This window comes from Empidonax traillii, unplaced genomic scaffold, assembly GCF_003031625.1.
Source record: "Empidonax traillii isolate 1590-97213 ecotype Southwest subspecies unplaced genomic scaffold, ASM303162v1 scaffold1361:size121931, whole genome shotgun sequence".
NCBI classification, from domain to species: Eukaryota; Metazoa; Chordata; class Aves; order Passeriformes; family Tyrannidae; genus Empidonax; species Empidonax traillii.
In genome coordinates, this window is record NW_020956554.1 from 1,455 (window position 1) to 18,629 (window position 17,175).

Below are 17,175 nucleotides of genomic sequence, written 5' to 3' on the forward strand. Positions count from 1 at the left end.
ACAGACAGGAATTCCTTCCCAATATCCCATCTAACCCTGCCCTCTCGCAGTGGGAAGCCATTCCCTGTGTCCTGTCCCTCCATCCCTTGTCCCCAGTCCCTCTCCAGCTCTCCTGGAGCCCCTTTAGGCCCTGGCAGGGGCTCTCAGGTCTCCCTGGATCCTTCTCTTCTCCAGGTGAACCCCCCCAGCTCTCCCAGCCTGGCTCCAGAGCAGAGAGGCTCCAGCCCTTGGAGCATCTCCGTGGCCTCCTCTGAATTCTCTCAAGCAGCTCCATGTCCTTCTGATGTTGGACCCCAGACCTGGAGGCAGCTCTGCAGGTGGGGTGTCACCTGAGCAGGGAAGAGGGGCAGAATTCCCCCCCCCTCCCCGTTGCCCACACTGTTATTAGACAGAAAAAAATACCATTATCAAATCACTAAAACTGCTGGACTGAACTCCCAAATGAGTCTGGGGTTATAACTTGGTAACTAAAAACCTGAAAATACCAAGGTAATTTATTTCTTGTGTTGACTCAGTGCTGCGTAGGGAGTGTAAATCGGGCACAAATGTTCCTGAAGGCAGGACCTGAGTGCAGGGTTAGGGAGGGACGTTTCTTTGCTGGTTGGAAAAGGTCCTGGTTGAAGTGTTTACCTTGTACAAAATAGGCCATTAAGGAGTTTGGAAAACACAGACCTTGAAGCCTTATCTTGAACTGTGTCGGATTGGGAAACGTGGGAGCTGGGCCGTGGGACACTGGGCAGGACTGGGACAGGAGAGGGGGCAAAGCTGGAAGCAAAGGTGTCTCAGTAAGAGTTTGGGAAGTAAAATGGGCAGTGGTTGAGGTTTTCTAAAAGCTCTAGTGTAAGGGTATCCGATTTGGGGCTCTCACAGGGGTTCTGGACTTTCCCTGAGGTCTCGCTGCACGCACAGAGGAGCAGAAGGGCTGTGAGGAGCAGATCAGACAGAGCTGAGAGGAGAGCCCATGTTAAAGGGTAACTCTTGCTGCCCTGCTCGTGAGCAGCAGTCTGGGCTGGGTTTGGACTCAGCACAGAAGGTCAACTGGTTATCAAGGGGCAAGACACTCGCAGTCAGTGCTGCTGAGCTGTGGGTTCTGCTCGCAGCTCTGCCCCTCAGGAAGGATGTGGACAAGAGGACAGCAAGGATAACCCGGAGCAAACGTGATTTGGGAAGGTAATGGAAGGAAATAAGTTTGCTTATGCAGGACTGAAGGAGCCCGAGGCTTAAAATATGTGAGGTTTCCGTGGAGAGGGAGCAGAAAAACAGGCAAAACCCTCAAAACTTGTGGGTTTGAGCAATGTATTGCACACCTGGTGCTGCCAAGGCCTTTGCTTCTGTATGCCAAGGTCTGCCATGGGGAAGGGAGGATCCAGTGGATCAGCTCAGCATGGGGAAGGGAGGATCCCATGGGTCAGCCGTGGCTCTGGCTCTGCTGAGCTTCTCTTTGCAGGGAGCAGCTGTTGGGGCAAGAGTTTGGGCAGCATTGGGGTGTTTGTAAACTCAGTTGGCAGCCGTGACCGAGGCATCAGCCCAGCTTTGGGCTGATGTTGTCATTGCCTGCCACAGATCACCCTCTGTGTCACCCACACGGTGACAGTGCTTCTGATCTTCCCCTGCTGAGCAAGCCAAGCATTATTTATTTACCCCTCTATTGGTGGCTATAAGGAAGGGATTTGTCATTTAACGCTTAGCTATTCACCAGAAGTACCAGGAAGGCTGAGATAAGCCTCTCTAGGTTGTCTTCAGATTTCACCTCTTTATTTGGGGGCGGTTTCACGGGAAGGGGAAGCAGGAGCACCTGGAGCAGGGCTGGCCGGGGTGCAGGGGCTCTGGAGCCGTGCTTTTATTTTGGAATTCCCACAAGCTGCGGTCACACGGCAGGGAAGTGTGGCTGAGCTCCCGCTCCTTATCGGGGAGCTCGGGAACAAAAGGCGCTCTGTTGGGACCGGCACTCGCTCCCTGACTCTCCTGGACTTTGCTTCCCTCCTGCCTCCCAGGAGCAGGCGGCAGCTCCCAGCTGGGAGCGCTCCCGGAGCTGGGGTGGACTGGGGCGAGGAGGAGATGTGTCCACAGGTGGGTTTTGGGGGCTAACACGAAATGGGGGGGGGGAGGGGGTAATTGGGTTTCTGGAGGGGGACAGGTCTGTGGGGATGTGGTCAGCCCTGGAGGTGCCAGGAAGGGGCAGGTTGGAATCCACATGACTCTTTACACAGGCAGGAATGGTTTAAATAAAAGATTTAGATGGGATGTTAGGAAGAAATTCTGGACTGGGAGTGTGGGGAGGCCCTGGCACAGGTTGCCCAGGGAAGCTGTGGCTGCCCCTGGATCCCTGGAAGTGTCCAAGGCCAGGTTGGACGGGGCTTGGAGCAACCTGGGCTGGTGGAAGGTGTCCCTGCCCATGGGAGGAAATGGAACAAGATGATCTTTGAGGTCCCTTCCCACCCAAACCACTCCATGATTCTGTGATTCCATGATGTAACTTCACAGTCCTCTCTCTCTGCCTGGGTCCTCTCAGGGAGCTGGACCAGGAGGGACAGTGCCTGCAGGCTTTGGGGGTGCTGAGGACAGTGTACAAGATGTGGTGTTCTGTGAGTTGTTTTTTGATTTGGGGTTTTCTGAGGTGGGTGAGTGTTCCCCGTTTGCCCCAGCAGGTGCAGGGCGGTTCTCTCGCCCAGCCCTGAGGGGAATAACTGAGAGTAACACCCTCAAACCCCAACTTCAGGGACTGTGTTGTGAAGATTCCCTTTGCCCAAGGCTGAGCTCAGGCTCCCTGGCTTCCATGAAAAGCTGACTTTGCCTGAATATGTGGGACGAGGCGAGTGCTGTGGCCCAGAGCTCAGTGCTGTGCTGCCCCCCATGTGGGGTAACATGGTGGCACAGTGGCTTTTTGGGGGCTGAGCTGCCATGGGATGTTCCAGGGCTTTGGGGGAGGCTGCATTAATGTAGGCTCACGTGGAACTATAAACACAGCTATCTCCCTGTCCCTGGCTCTCTGGCAGGACAGTGTTCCAAGCCTGGCACTGGCACTGCTGTCTTGGCCACAGGGTGTCCTTGGAGGGTGATTTTTGTAAGCTGGCTCCTCTCCCCCCACTTCCTGTATGCAATCAGGGCTGGAGTTCTTCAGAAACAGGCTCACACTGCTGGGAAAACAGAGCTGTTTATCCTTTTCCTCGTCACTCACCTCCCCTCCCAACCCTCCGAGTGTTTGTGGCCAAGGACAGCAGAGCTTTGGGATGCCGGGACAGATCCAGGGACCAGCCCCATGGAAAATGCCTGCAAGGAACCTCCCTGGGAGCCAGACTTTGCTCTCCTCTCCAAGGCAACACCTTACCAAAGCTTGGGCTGGAGCTTCTGTCCATCACAGATCAAAGCTGAGCCTGGTCCCGCCTGGACCTTGCAGGTGACTCCCAAAGAGTCTCATTTTCTCTCCTCGTACTCCAGCAGCCTTTTTTAAATCCATGTGGGGTTTATAGCACTTTACAACATCTGATCAAGTAGTCTTTACTGCCCTGTGTAATCCCATGCCTGCAGTAGAGGAGCTGCTGCTGGAGAAGGCTCCGTAAGCACTTCATCACCTCACCCGTTTCACCCGGGCACGTTACGTCATCCCAATGCTGACTTCATCCAGTTATTTCCTTGTAGAAGCAGAAATGCTCACCTGGCCATTCCAGATCCCTGGAGTTTTGCTTTGATACTTCCAGGTGGCCCATGTCCTGCTCAGCCAGGGGGAAAATATTTCCCTGGGGAAAATACCTGGTGGAGGAGCTGGATTAGGAGTGGGGAACCTCAGTCAAACCTTATCTTGTTCTAGTTCGTGGGCTCTATGTGTGCAGCAGTCCCAGTTTTAAGGTCTGAGGTTTGCCTGAAGCGTCTGAGGGTATGTTTTGTTTGATGAAAACTTAAAATGCACTGATATTGGTGACACCAACCCCATTCTGAATGTGTTGGAGACCCCTGGCAGGTTCCCCGGGGTGCTTGTAGCCCAGCCTTGCTACCCCAAACCCATGGATGTCTTTAGGTGTTTCTTTTAAGCTGGCAAAAGTGTTTCCTTTCTGCCTGCTCCCAGAAAGGTAGATTTGACTGAAGGAGAGCCAGGTTTTTAAAGGGTCAGTGCACAACCAGCTGCTTGTGAGGCTGTAAATAAGAACTTTCTGCACCCACACCTTTGCCCAGGGACAGAGCCTTGGCTTTGCTCTGCTCTGTCAGGCATTTGGCAATACCTAAACCCCCTTGGTTTGTCTGTCCCCTCCTGGCATCTCTTCTTGAGGTTTAGTTACTTATTTAGTGATGAAACGTAAAGCAAAGTTCTCCACGCTCGTGCTCAGGAGAAGGCCTTGGTTTAAAGTTTCAGCTACTGCTTAACCATCTGATCACACAAGGTTTAATTTTAATAGGCCTCTTGCATTTGAAGTCTCATCTAGACTGGTATCACAAGGGAAAAAAATAATTTTTAAATAATACATTTCTGCACATCTCTGGTGGGGCGAAGGATGGTTGGTGCGATGTCCTGGTGGCTCCTCCTACCCCTAAAGGGTTCCTGCCTCATCCAACCTGTCCATGTTGGTATTTCCCGTGATTAAGATGTTCTGGAACAATGTGATAGATAAATCATAGAATCATGGAATGGTTTGGGTTAGAAGGGATCTTAAAGATCATCCCATTCCAACCTCTAACTGGGGTCACAGTTCAGCTCCTGGTTATGCCTCATGTTGAGAGAGTCAGCAGTAACCACAGCAGGACAGGTTTTAACCGAATTACTTGTGAATTGCAGTGGTTTAGGGCTTTTGGCTTCTTTCAGTAGTTGTCTTTACTTTGTGCTCATCATAATACTTCAATGTATACTTAAATTCAAACTACTCCAGTGAGAAGGGGGGAATTGTATTAAAAAAAAAAAAAAACACACACAAAACACACAAAAAAAACCACAAAAAACCCCCAAACAATCACAGCAGCATTTATTTTGGAGTCTGCAAGCAAACTGATTTCCAGTTTGGCCTTAAAGGAGGAGAAATGTGCAGGTGGAGGTGGCTGCTGTCCCCTCTGGGGTCTGTGAGCCATCCAGGCAGGCCCAGCCTCTGCTTCCCTCCTCGAGCACGAATGGTGTTTCTGGGAAGCACAGCATAAATCCAGTAAAGCACTTAAGCAAGTCCCAGCTTTAGGTATATAAGTGTTTTTTTGGTGGATTTATGCTTTTTTTAAGTGGGAGGGGATTTTAGAGGCTTCAGTTTTCCTCTCAAAGGCTGCTGAAAGTTTCCTTCTCCCCCCGTCCTCTCCTCAGGCTGACTTTAGACTCCGGTTCTGTGCAGGTTTATGTCATGTTTAACCTCAGAGTGGTGTCCTGATGAGGTGCTGGTGTCCATAAGTCAGGTGGAAACTGAGCCAAACTTCCAAGGGGAACTCCTGGCTGTCTCCATCCACCACTCCCCGAGTGGGCTGAGGAGAGTGCTCGGGGAGGAAAGCAGAGATGGGCTGGGTCATTTTGCTGCTCCCATGTGTCCACGTGGAATAGGAACTGCTGTTGAGCAGCTCCATCTCCATCCCTTTCAAGTTTTCTATCCCTTTTTGGCCCTGTGAGTGTCCAAGACCAGGTTGGATGGGGCTTGGAGCAACCTGGGCTAGTGAGAGGTGTCCCTGCCCATGGCAGGGCTTGTGACAAGATGAGCCTTGAGGACCCTTCCAACCCAAACCACTCTGTGAATACAGGACTTTGAGACATGTTATCCTCTCAAAATTCCTTGGGAAAAGCCCTGAAAGCTGCTCTGTGGGCTCTCTGGCAAAGGAAGAGAGGTTTGCTTCAGTTGTGCCTGTGTTCAAACTGCTGCTGCTCTGCCCTGCTGGGGGCATCTCATCACGGAGGGATCCCCTCAGGTGAACTTCACGTGGAGCAAAAGGCTTTTCATGAGCAGCTCTTTGTTTGGAGGCCAGCCAGGAGGGTTCCCATCCCTCTGCCCAACACCTCCAGTGAAAGGGGATTATCTGGAGCTCAGCACCAGCGCTGACAGATCCCATATTATTATTATTATTATTATCCACTGACAGAACCAAAAATATTTTGGTTTGTTCTGAGGCGTGCTGGGGAAATCCCCAAATGTTGCAAGAGGAGCTGGCACTGTGGTGACTTTCAGAGGGGTTTTCTCCTGGTGCTCCCGTGGTTCTCCTCCAAACAGTGGGATGGTTCTGGGCTCAGAGCAGATTGTCCCTGCCCATGTGTATGAACAGGCAGAACTGAAGGTGAATACCTGCCTGAGGGGCAGAACTGGGAGGAAAACCCAGTTCTCCATTCTCATACCATGGTCTCTGAAGAGCCAAATCCTGCTGCTTTCCTAGAGCCTGCTCAGGTGATGGATTTGAGATGCTATTCCAGCTGAAATGTGGAGATTTGAGTCCCTGCAAATGAGACTGTAATGAAGATTTATAAACCAGCTTATTTGCTGTTGAGGGATGGAAGGTGTTACCAGACAGGGCAGAAAAAAAGTACTTTAAGGGCTAACTGGCAGTTTTGAATGGTGGGTTTTGCAGGGAATTCAGATTAAAAAGGTGTCCTCTTGGAATGGAGTGGGAGGAAGCAGCGGGGATCAGAACTGCTGAATCAGCAGTGGGTAATCCATTCCTGCCCTCGCCAAATCCATACTGGCTCACAACAAAAGCCTCCCTCCAACTCTTATTCAGTCTGTATTTCTGTGATCTGCTTTCCAAGCACTGCAAAGGCTCGGGTGCACCCCGGGGTGCTGAGGGAACAGCACCTGGATGCGGGGTGGATTCAGGGGGTTGGATTTCTGTGCCTGGAGATGTAACACAGCCAAAGTTTCGCTGCCTCCCACGTGTTTCGTCCTGCTCTGCCGTGAGTCCCCGTAGCTGTAGGATCTGATTTTTTTTTGCCCCTTGTGCTCTCTCTGCCAGGCAAATGAGGTGACTGACAGTGCTTACATGGGCTCGGAGAGCACGTACAGCGAGTGCGAGACCTTCACGGATGAAGACACCAGCACGCTGGTCCACCACGAGATGCACGACGAGGTGGAGACGGACAGCGCCATCGACTCCACCGTGCACTCGGAATTCACGGATCCCATCGAGGAGCCGGAGCACGGGTGAGTGGGAACAGCAGGGAGCAGAACCCACCAACCACACGGGGCAGGAAACTGGGAGCAGACGAGGAGCGAGGGAGACGCAGCCTGAGGATGTAAAATCAAGTGGGCCGAGTCTGTCTTGCTGAAACTTGGTTTGTTTCTTTGTGTTTGGAGCTTTTTTATGCGAGACCAAAATAGCTCCTCTTGAAAACTAATGGTGATAATTAGGCTGTGCCATGTGTAGGCTGTTTTGGAGCTCGGCCTGGCAATCTCTTTGAGTTAATCGTTGCTTGCCTTGGGAGATCTTCTGTACCCTCATTAGCATCTTTAACCTCCAAAATAACTTCTCAGGTGATCCAAACACCTGAAAGACTTAAGAGTTTTTAATCTATCACTTAAACCAGAAACACAACATGTAATTTTCAAGTCAGGAGGGGAACTCATCCTATTTTTGTTTTCCCTAAAAACATGAGTGTGCCCTTTGATGTGCAACCGCCTCCTGTAATAACTGGTTTGAAACTTGTGCCTGAAGCACAGAAACGTGAGCTGAGATCTCCTTCCCTGGGTCTGAACCGCTGCTGGCAAAACTGCTCCTGGGCCCACCTCATTTTTGGAGGAAAAGTGGAGTTTGGGGTGAAACTGGGATGCTGGCAGGAGGAAGGGAGGGAATAACTCCTTTAGAATCATGGGAACATGGAATGGGCTGGGTTGGAGGGGACCTTAAAGCTCATCTGTTTCCACCCCCTGCCATGGGCAGGGACACCTTCCACCAGCCCAGGTTGCTCCAAGCCCCGTCCAGCCTGGCCTTGGACACTTCCAGGGATCCAGGGGCAGCCACAGCTTCTCTGGGCAACCTGTGCCAGGACCAGTCTGGCTGGTGGCCCGAGAGCACCGAAACCTCTGGAATCATCTTTGCTTAAGGTCTGATAAAGCCCAGAATTAGCTTTGGCCAAAAACATGTTGCCCAGGCTGGGTGCTCTGGGGAGTCCTTACAGTCCCCATTGTTTTTTTGGAAACACCAGGCTTCCCTCCCACCCCAGAATCCATCTGGGAGCGTCAGAGACGCAGCGAGCGCTGCCGCTGCGGCCTCGGCGCCGGGGCCGAAAGGGTGCCGTGGATTAGAGCAGAAATGAGATTATCTGGCCTGGCTCTTCTCACCCCAGCGCCTGCAGCTCAGTGCCAGTTAATTTGGGACATAATCGGCCGCTGAGCTCCCGGGCTGCGAGCGGAGGGAGCCGGCGGGGTGATGGCGGCCTGTGTGCACCCCCGGCCCCTGGCGAGGATGGCCTGCCTCGGATTCACCTGCATGTAGGTACAACAGGCTCTGCTTGGGAATTCTTACTGGAAGGTTACCTTGTCCTTTGGGGCTTCCCGAAGTCTGGGGTCCCAGCACAGGAAGGGTGTGGATAGACCTGCTGGAAAGAGTCCACAGGAGGTCACGGAGATGCTCCCAGGGCTGGAGCCCCTCTGCTCTGGAGCCAGGCTGGGAGAGCTGGGGGGGTTCACCTGGAGAAGAGGAGGCTCCAGGGAGACCTGAGAGCCCCTTGCAGGGCCTAAAGGGGCTCCAGGAGAGCTGGAGAGGGACTGGGGACAAGGGATGGAGGGACAGGACACAGGGAATGGCTTCCCACTGCCAGAGGGCAGGGTTAGATGGGATATTGGGAAGAAATTCCTATCTGTGAGGGTGGGGAGGCCCTGGCACAGGTTGGGCAGAGAAGCTGTGGCTGCCCCTGGATCCCTGGAAGTGTCCAAGGCCAGGTTGGACGGGGCTTGGAGCAACCTGGGCAGGTGGAAGGTGTCCCTGCCCATGGCAGGGGGTGGAATGGGATGGTCTTTAAGGTCCTTCCAATCCAAAATATTCTGGGATTCTGTGATTCAGTGCTGTTTCCAGTCTGGGTTTGGGAACATCAGATGTCCTTTGGGTGCTCTGTCCAAGCACAGTGATCCCTGTTTCTGGGTGTGTTAAATGTGTGCAAATCCCAGATAGCCAGAAATATAAGGAAAAGCTCAGTTTGACTTAAGGATTTGAATGGTTTGAGATGGAAACTTCTGGAAGTCTATTCCCAAGGTGCTGAGGGTTGGTTTTAGTACCATCAAACCCCACTCAGGAGGACACCTTGAGTGTGCAGAGCTCTCCCAGGGGCTGCTCTCGACCAGCGAGCATCACTTCTCAGGAGCTCTTGAAGCTCAACACACCTTGGATGGTTTGAGCTTAAGTGGTTATTTAGGCTTTGTGTAGTAAAGATTAGTTGGACTGTGGATCTGGAAGCTGCTGGAGCCCCCAGAGGTGAATAGGAAATACTATTTACTGCTCAAAGCATCCCGGGCTGAGGGTTTCCAGGTGCCTGATCAGATCTGCTTCTGTACGGTGCTTGTCAAACTGCAGCCCCAGATTCAGAGATCTGGGCTTGGGTTCTGCCTCTGAGTTAGCAATTCCACCCCCTGCCTTCTATTCCTGGAGAGATTTCCGCTGGTTTTGGTGGTGGTCTGACTCACCATGGGGATGGATGGATGGATGGATTCTGCTGGATCTCACTGTGGAATAAAAAGGACACGAGGAAGATATGCAGATACCCATGAGCTGGACTGGATTTATTTGTGGTTAAATAGAGATCTGGAGGGTTGACATGTTTTTATTAGCGGGATGAGGGCAAATCCTTCAGATGGTGCAGGTTTTTGTCATAAATGGCTTATCTGTAATCTTTTCTTCTTTCTGATTTAGCCCAGCAGTCTGGTCACAACCCCATTTCCCTCTCTGAGCAAGTGGATGGAGATGGGGGCGTAGCCTGAAATGCTGACTTTTATAATAATGCAATACTTTATTTTTAGCATTGAATTTTGGAGAGGGGTGCAGTGCTAGTCCCGCCCCCCAAACACATTCCTGTGGCTCAGAGCCACGTGGACGCTTTCACAGCCTGGTCCTTACAAACACCCCCTGCCTTTTCCCCAGCTTCATTTCCAAACCTCCCCAGTCCTGGGCAGGAAAGTCCTTTGGGGATATGCACATCCTGCTGTGGTGGCTTCATTTGGTGGCTGCCCCTGGCACAGGTTGCCCAGAGAAGCTGTGGCTGCCCCTGGATCCCTGGAAGTGTCCAAGGCCAGGTTGGACGGGGCTTGGAGCAACCTGGGCTGGTGGAAGGTGTCCCTGCCCATGGCAGGGGGTTGGATGGGATGAACCATTCCCTGATTCTGTGGCTCCATGCTCTGCATGTGCAGAGGTGCTTTCAGGGATGATGACAGTGCTGAGCTGTGTCCCCTGAGAAGTAAGGGACATCCCAGGGCCGGTGCTGGGTGTGTTTAGGATTTACACCGAAGCTTAACATGCTACAACCTTCTAGATCTGGAGCTAAAAACACATGGAAGAGCAGGGAAAGGGCTCCCTTGTCTTGGAGGGTCTGTCCCTGCTGGGTTTGGCAGCTGCCCAAACCCCCCCTGACACCAATCCCGCTGGGGTTGCAGGGTTAAACCCCGGGGCTAGGCCCTTGATAGGATTAGGCAGCAACAAGCAGGGGTGAGCCTGGCACACAGGAACTCAGAACATATTTTGGATGTATTTAGGACATGCCCAGCTTTTTCTCTGCCATGCTTTTGGTTGGGCAAAGGCTTGTGATCGACCCCGCAAGTCTTGAGTGCCCCCGAATCCCAAGCTGCAGCTGCCAGGGGAGTCTGCATGGAAAAAAAACTTGGTTTATTGGGGGGAAAAAAATCGCTGCAAACTTCCTGATGGTGCCTGGGCTGCCCCTGCAGTGCTCAAGGCACGGGGTGAAGGTCTCCTGTTTCTCTGCTGGAATGGGGGGCATGGCTTTGGAAAGGGCATGTCCTGGGTGTAATCGGAAAGGGGGCTGTGGCACCCACCCTCTAACGTGTTCCTCTCTGTTCCCACAGATCCCACCCACATGACCTGCCCCTGGGCTCGGACCTCAGCCACTCCATCGTCACAGTCATTAGTGGAGAGGAGCACTTTGAGGATTATGGAGAAGGGAATGAAGCAGATTTGTTCTCGGACAGCTTGTGTAATGGGGAAAGCAGCTTTAGCAGCTCCTCGTTCCTCTCTCCCAGGTAACTCAGCCCTGGCACTCTTTAAACCAGGTTCACTTGCTCAGTGCCTTCCCTCTGCTTTGTGGGAGAGGGGTTTCCTTGGGCTTTGCAGGGGTCCTTGAAAACTTGGGGATACTACAGGATAATCAGCTCAAAAATGAAGGAGGAATTCCCCCCCCCAGTGTTTCCTTCCCCTAATCAGTGCTCATCCTCCCATCCGGTGGCTGAAACCCGGGAGCAGGAGGAAGAGCAGTCTGTATGTCCATGCATCACGTTCCCAATCCTATTAGGGATGTGGCTCCTCACAGAATCTTCCAGGAGAGAAAACCATCGTGCAGCTTCACCCCTGGTGCTGCTGGATGACTTTTACTTTTCTCTCTCTTTTATACCTGTATTTTGATCCCATGCTTGACTGGGTTTGTCTGAGCTGTGGCAGCATTCCTTCTCTAAGAATATGTGGGCCAACAAGCAGGCTGTAGCTTTTTCTCCTTGCTTTAGAGTCTGAAACCAGGAAAAAGTCCCATTTTCCAGCCCATGCAGGGTGGACTGAGGAGGTGGTGTGATGGTACAAGCCCCATCAAGACTTGCTTTCTAAGGAAAGTGAGTAAAAGGTGGAATATCATCCAGTGCTGCAACCCACGAGTCCCTGTGATGACAGGTAACACTGGGAATGTGTTTTTCCATCAGAAGCACAGGGCAGGAGTGATCCCTGCCAGCCACACACTTTGCTGAAGACAAGAACATACTTTTTCCCTTTGGGATGATGCATTTGTGCCTTTCTGCAGCAGTGTAAACTTCTCATAACTCTGGTTTTGCTGTCTGCCTGGTTTTTTTCCCAACTTCCCAAAGCCCTTCGGAGAGTTTGGGCAATTCTGGGTGCAGGGAATTGCTGCCATCAAACCTCCTCTCCCCCTGCCCTGTGCTGCAGGTCAGGGCTCATTTCTTTTTGGTGCTTGAAGGTGTTGATTGCAATAGAGTTGCTGTAAAGAATTCCCAACCCATTCCTTCAGGAAACCAGTGCCCCACGCTGGGATACTCTGCAGAGGGAAGGGCACAGTCTCATCCATGCTTGTCCTTTGCACCATCCAGGAATGCTGAGGGGAGCTGGCTCTACTGGTGCTGTGGCACAGGAAGAATTCTCTGATTAAAAACCAGCCTTGATGTTCATTTTTCCTTGAGGATGGGCTTCCAGCCTCACCCAGAAGGCTCCTGACCAGAAAATATCCAGCTAAAGGACCTTTACAATCAGTTAAACTTCTTCTTTAACATCAGTTCAGAGCTCCTAGTTTGCCTGAACTCCCAGTGTTCCAATTTTGCTCTGTCAGGCACCTCTTCTCTCTCTCTCTTTGGATCTTGTCCAAATCTTATCCCATCTTCCCTGTGCTGGGAGGGGCTTGCTCGGCACGTGGCCCGTGGTGGTTTGTTCTGGAGATTCTCTGCTGGGTCTTGCTGGGGAGATAAACCCTGCAAAACCTCCAGGGTCAGGAATGTGGGTCTGCTCTGCCTTGTGCCTCTCAGCTCTGGCCTCACCTTGGATTATCAGTGCGTGTGTGAAGATCCTTGGCTGATCATTCCCTTTGATTGTGCTGGGCTTCTTGACTTTGGACAAAGGGGAATGGCTTCCCACTGCCAGAGGGCAGGGTTAGATGGGATGTTGGGAAGGAATTCTTTCCTGTGAGTGTGGTGAGGCCCTGGCCCACAGAATCTGTGGCTGCCCCTGGATCCCTGGAAGTGTCCAAGGCCAGGTTGGACGGGGCTTGGAGCAACCTGGGCTGGTGGAAGGTGTCCCTGCCCATGGCAGGGGGTGGGATGAGATGGGCTTTAAGGTGCCTTCCCACCCAAACCACTCCATGCTTCTGAGCAGCCCTGGTGTGTTTAAACACAGTGAAACCTGAAAGAACCACAGGCTGTAATTTGGCTGTGATTTGAATACAAGGAACTGTGTCGCTCGTGAAGGGCCACATCTCCACACACCCTTCCCATGCTACAAGACAAAGAGTCTCTGAACAGGAAAAACATCAGCAGATTTTCCTGCCACAGCTCCAGATTGTCACCAGAGGACTAACACAAACCCCAAGAGCCTTCAGGGAATCCTGTGAGAGATGGAATTTCCCCACTCAGTCCTTGCATGTGTGCGTTTGTGATCCTTCCTCTTGGGTTGCCGCCTCTTCCCTGCCACATCCTTGCAGTAGGAAAAGTCTCCTGGCGATGCCTGGTGGGAAATGAAGGGAAAAGCTCCTCACGTGTGCTGTCAGGGAGCAGCCATGACCTGTGGAAGGCGAAGGGAGGCAGCAGGAAGGCTCTGTCTCGTGGAACCATGGAATATGCTGAGCTGGAAGGGCTCCAGCAGGATCGCTGAGGCCATGGAGTGTTGGCTGTGTGCCACAGGGGGTAGGTGGGGACACCCCAGGGCACAGTGGGGCTGAGCTCTCACCCACTCAGTGGGCACAGAACCAGCACAGCCAGAGGCCAGGGAGATTTTTTACACACCCCAGGAGCTGCCAGGCTGGCCCAGGGGTTCTCCTCCACGCTTCTGTTCTTATTTGTGTTAATACTGGTTAGATTTGGGTTCCCACCTTGCCCAGGGTGCACCAGCCTGGGAGGGAAACTTACCCACCAGCACCCAGAAAAGGGCACATCCCTTCTTCAAGTATCTCTCAGCTGCTGTCACAGTCACCTTCCCTGCACAAAGCCTGAGCACCCGACATGTGTCCTGTTGGGAGTGGATTATCCCAGCTCCAAACCTGCCCTGGAGGGCAGGGGGAGTGGTTTTCAATTGAATTATTTTTTCCAGGAATGGGAAGAGATGAGTGATTTGGCACTGACTGGTGAACAGTTGCCTGCCTAAAGGGGGGCTTGGAAATACTGTACAGACAGCACAGCCTCAAGGCCTGACCCTGGGGGTGACCCTGACACCCCACTGACCCTAAAATGGGGCTGAGCCAGGGGGACCCCTGGGATGTCCCACACCCTCAGCATCCCCCAGGCCAGGGCTTGCTGGTGTGGATCTGTGTGCTGGGATTGCCTTCCCCTCTGGGATGCCTGTTGGTTCTAAGCTTGCTTGTGTTTGCTCACACCTTTACCTGTCTCTCTTATTGAACTCTTTGATTTTTCACCAGTAACCTTTCTTTGATTCAAGTCCGTGGCTTCCAGAAGCGCATTTTTTCCTGCAGAAAGGATCTGGGGAGTCAATTTGGCCCCAAATTAACACAAACATTAACAGAATCCCCCTGTCCTGCCCAAGGCATGTCAGGTGGGGAGGTGACTTGCAGCTTCTCAAGATGTTCCAAGTCCCCCCTGTCCTCTTCCCAAATGCCATTCCCTACAGGAAGGCAGCACTGCTGCTTGGCTTCCCTGAGCTTTACTTTGTAGGAGAGAAGGGTAGAACTGCAACTGCCCATTTAATCTTAGCTTAAAAGCACTTTGCAGTGAAAATCTGAGAACTGTGCATTGCTAACAGTGGGTCCACAGCAGCACAGCTGCTCTGGCTTTAAAGCATCCCACTGGAAAATGGGCCACTGCCCTGGGGAGCCTGGTCCAGTGCCCGACCACCCTCTGGGGGAAGAACCTGATATCCAACCTAAACCCCCCCTTAGATTCACCTCTGGCTCACAGCACCCAGTCCTGCACTTAATTATTAGGCAAACCAGGACCATTGCTGGAGCCTCCTGAGACAGATTGCCCGGAAAATTGTGTTGAAAAGTGAACTTTGCGGCGGTGTAGGTTTGTAGGAAGCACTGACCTCACCTGCCCTGGGCTCTTGGGGATCCCCCACAGGAGCTGACTGGCACAGGGGTTTGAAAACACAGGCCAAGCTCAGCTGCTGGGAGTGATGGAAGTGTTGCTCGTTATAAATCTAAAATATTCCAAAAAATATAAATCTATTTTCAGAAGCAATCACAAATTTTCTCTGTATTGCTGTAAGCAACCCCGTGTTCACTGCACCTCGGCTTCCAAAATCAAGGGTGGGATTGACCCCATCTGCCCTGATGATTCGAACTCCAAATCTCATGTCTCCCACCAAAAAGCTCCCCTTGCCCCATTGTGCCACCCTCAGCTTGTGGAAGCCCCGGCTGAAGCTGCTCCCCTGTGGTTCTGTCCTGCTGAAATGACCCTTGTGATTTCTGCAGCGCCAATCCGCTCGCTGCCAAACTGCACAGCATTCTCGCAGATGAAGCTTTTGAGTTTTACTGTAGCCAGTGCCACAAACAAATCAACCGCCTCGAGGATCTTTCTGCCCGCCTGAATGATCTTGAAATGAATAGGTAACTTTCCGGTGGCCCTTTCAGTGTTGGGAGTGATGTCCTGGGAGGGAGGACTCTCCTTGTCTCGCCCAGCTTGCCCTTTGCCGGGAAAAGGGGATGAGTTTCACCCGGCAAGGTGAGACTCTGCAGGTGGGAAAGGTGGTGATGATGTTAATGATAGTGAGCAGAAGATGCCTCTTTAGTCCAGGCCACAGAAGCTGGGAGACAAGGAGCGTGTTCCCTTCTTCTCTGGGCAGCCCCGTTGCATGTTCTGTGAGTGGTGGGGGCATTCCTGTCAGCGAGGAAAGGCTGGGGGTTGGAAGCACAGCTGAGCTGCTGGTTCATCCTGGAGGGGCAGGGCCCAGCCCATCCTCCTGCTGCAGCAGTATCCTGGCTTGGGAGCAGCCAAATGTTGTCTCACCCAGCTTCCCCCACTGCCTGTGCCACCGTGGGCCAGGGAGACGTGGCAGACACCAGGACCTCCGTGTAGGAACTTCGTGAGTTTTGGAACGTCGTTTTGGAAGTCTGGCAGCCGGCAGCTGGATGTGCTGGTTGGAGAAGTGGGGAGGAATTTCTGCTTGTTGGTGTGTTCATTCAGACCTGTTGCAGGAAAGATGGTGGCATTAATGGTAATCATTCTTCTCAGGGCTGGTGGGCCTCTCCGAGCCTGGTTTTTGGTCGTGCTCTTGGTTCCTGTCTGTCCTCTGCAGGGACAGTGTGACCTGGGAGCTCTCTTGGGCTGTATAGTTATGGGAAGAAAACTGGAAAACAAATAGAAACTTGAATTTGATTCTTTTTAATGAAAAAAGAATACCTGTCTTTTTCTTTCTCGGGTAAATAGTTGGTTTTGCTGTCGGGGGCCTTGAGGGTCAGTGATGGGTCTCAAGTTATGCAGTTACTATGGAGAACACTGGTTTTCCCTGGATGCACCAGTAGCCCCACTCCATTTCAATTTTTTCCCACCAGATTTACCTGCAAAGCTCAACTAACACCTCAGAAGCTCCTGTGATGGGGTGGCATTTCCAGCAGAGGTTTCCCTGTCCCATGGTCACAGTGGGAATTCCATAGGTTTTGATTTGACACGTGAGGAGGTGCAATTTCCTGAGCACAAATTTCCTGGCAATATATTCCAAGGGACCTGATGGAAGGGGCAGTGCCTGCCCTCTCTGTGGTGAGGATGACAAGTGTCACGTACCAGGTGTGGGGCAGGACAAGACCTGTTGTTCCTCCCTAGTGGAACATCCCTAGTGACATAAAGGCCTCAGAAGAAGGGACAAGTCCCAGACTGCAGACAAGCAGAGCAGTAGGAACTGGACCAAAATCTGGGACAAGCCTAAAGACACCAGCTCCAGGGGATTCTGGCAGCTGGGGTGAAGCCCAAAGCACCCCGTAACAGCCTCACTCTTAAGAACTGTGGGCTTACAGACAGTATTTTATCCTTGTGATAAACTGGGGGAGCCTGCTCCCACCATTGGGGTGCTACTTCCCGAGCCCACAGCACAGGAAAGCAGGGAATAATCCTCAGGGAGCTTGGGATGAAGGAGTTTGTGGCTGTTTTGTTCTGATGCCCTTGCAGCAGAGCTGGTTGTCTCACCCCTCAGCAGGTGCCGGCATCGCTTCCCCACGAGCTTTTTTTTGCAGAGAAAAATATTTCCCCCCAGTGCCGGGGACATTCCTTACGATTCCTGGCAAACACCAGGGCCTGACCTCCTCCCCTCGGGTGGGCCTTGAAGCCCAGCCAGGAGCAGCTCTTGTGCTCCCTGGAAATCTGGGATTTGAGGATGCACTTTGACACGAGGGGCTGGTCACCCTGACAACACCTCCCCCCC

The 17,175-nt window shown here is 52.4% G+C and overlaps 1 protein-coding gene across 3 annotated transcripts in view; it reads left to right on the forward strand.

Annotated features, from left to right (window-relative positions):
* Positions 1 to 1,014: 1,014 nt before the first annotated feature.
* Positions 1,015 to 17,175, forward strand: part of LOC114069783 (rab11 family-interacting protein 3-like) — a 31,653-nt gene continuing 15,492 nt past the window's right edge. Inside the window, exons 1-4 of one of the 3 annotated variants that reach the window (XM_027906815.1) lie at positions 1,015 to 1,170; positions 6,898 to 7,085; positions 10,950 to 11,123; positions 15,233 to 15,367. In XM_027906815.1, coding sequence (XP_027762616.1) covers positions 6,925 to 7,085; positions 10,950 to 11,123; positions 15,233 to 15,367 — 470 coding nt within the window. In that variant the 5' untranslated portion in view covers positions 1,015 to 1,170; positions 6,898 to 6,924. Of the gene's footprint in view, positions 1,171 to 1,841; positions 2,071 to 6,897; positions 7,086 to 10,949; positions 11,124 to 15,232; positions 15,368 to 17,175 lie in introns of those variants that run through there. The other 2 variants (XM_027906814.1, XM_027906816.1) reach the window with 2 other exon arrangements.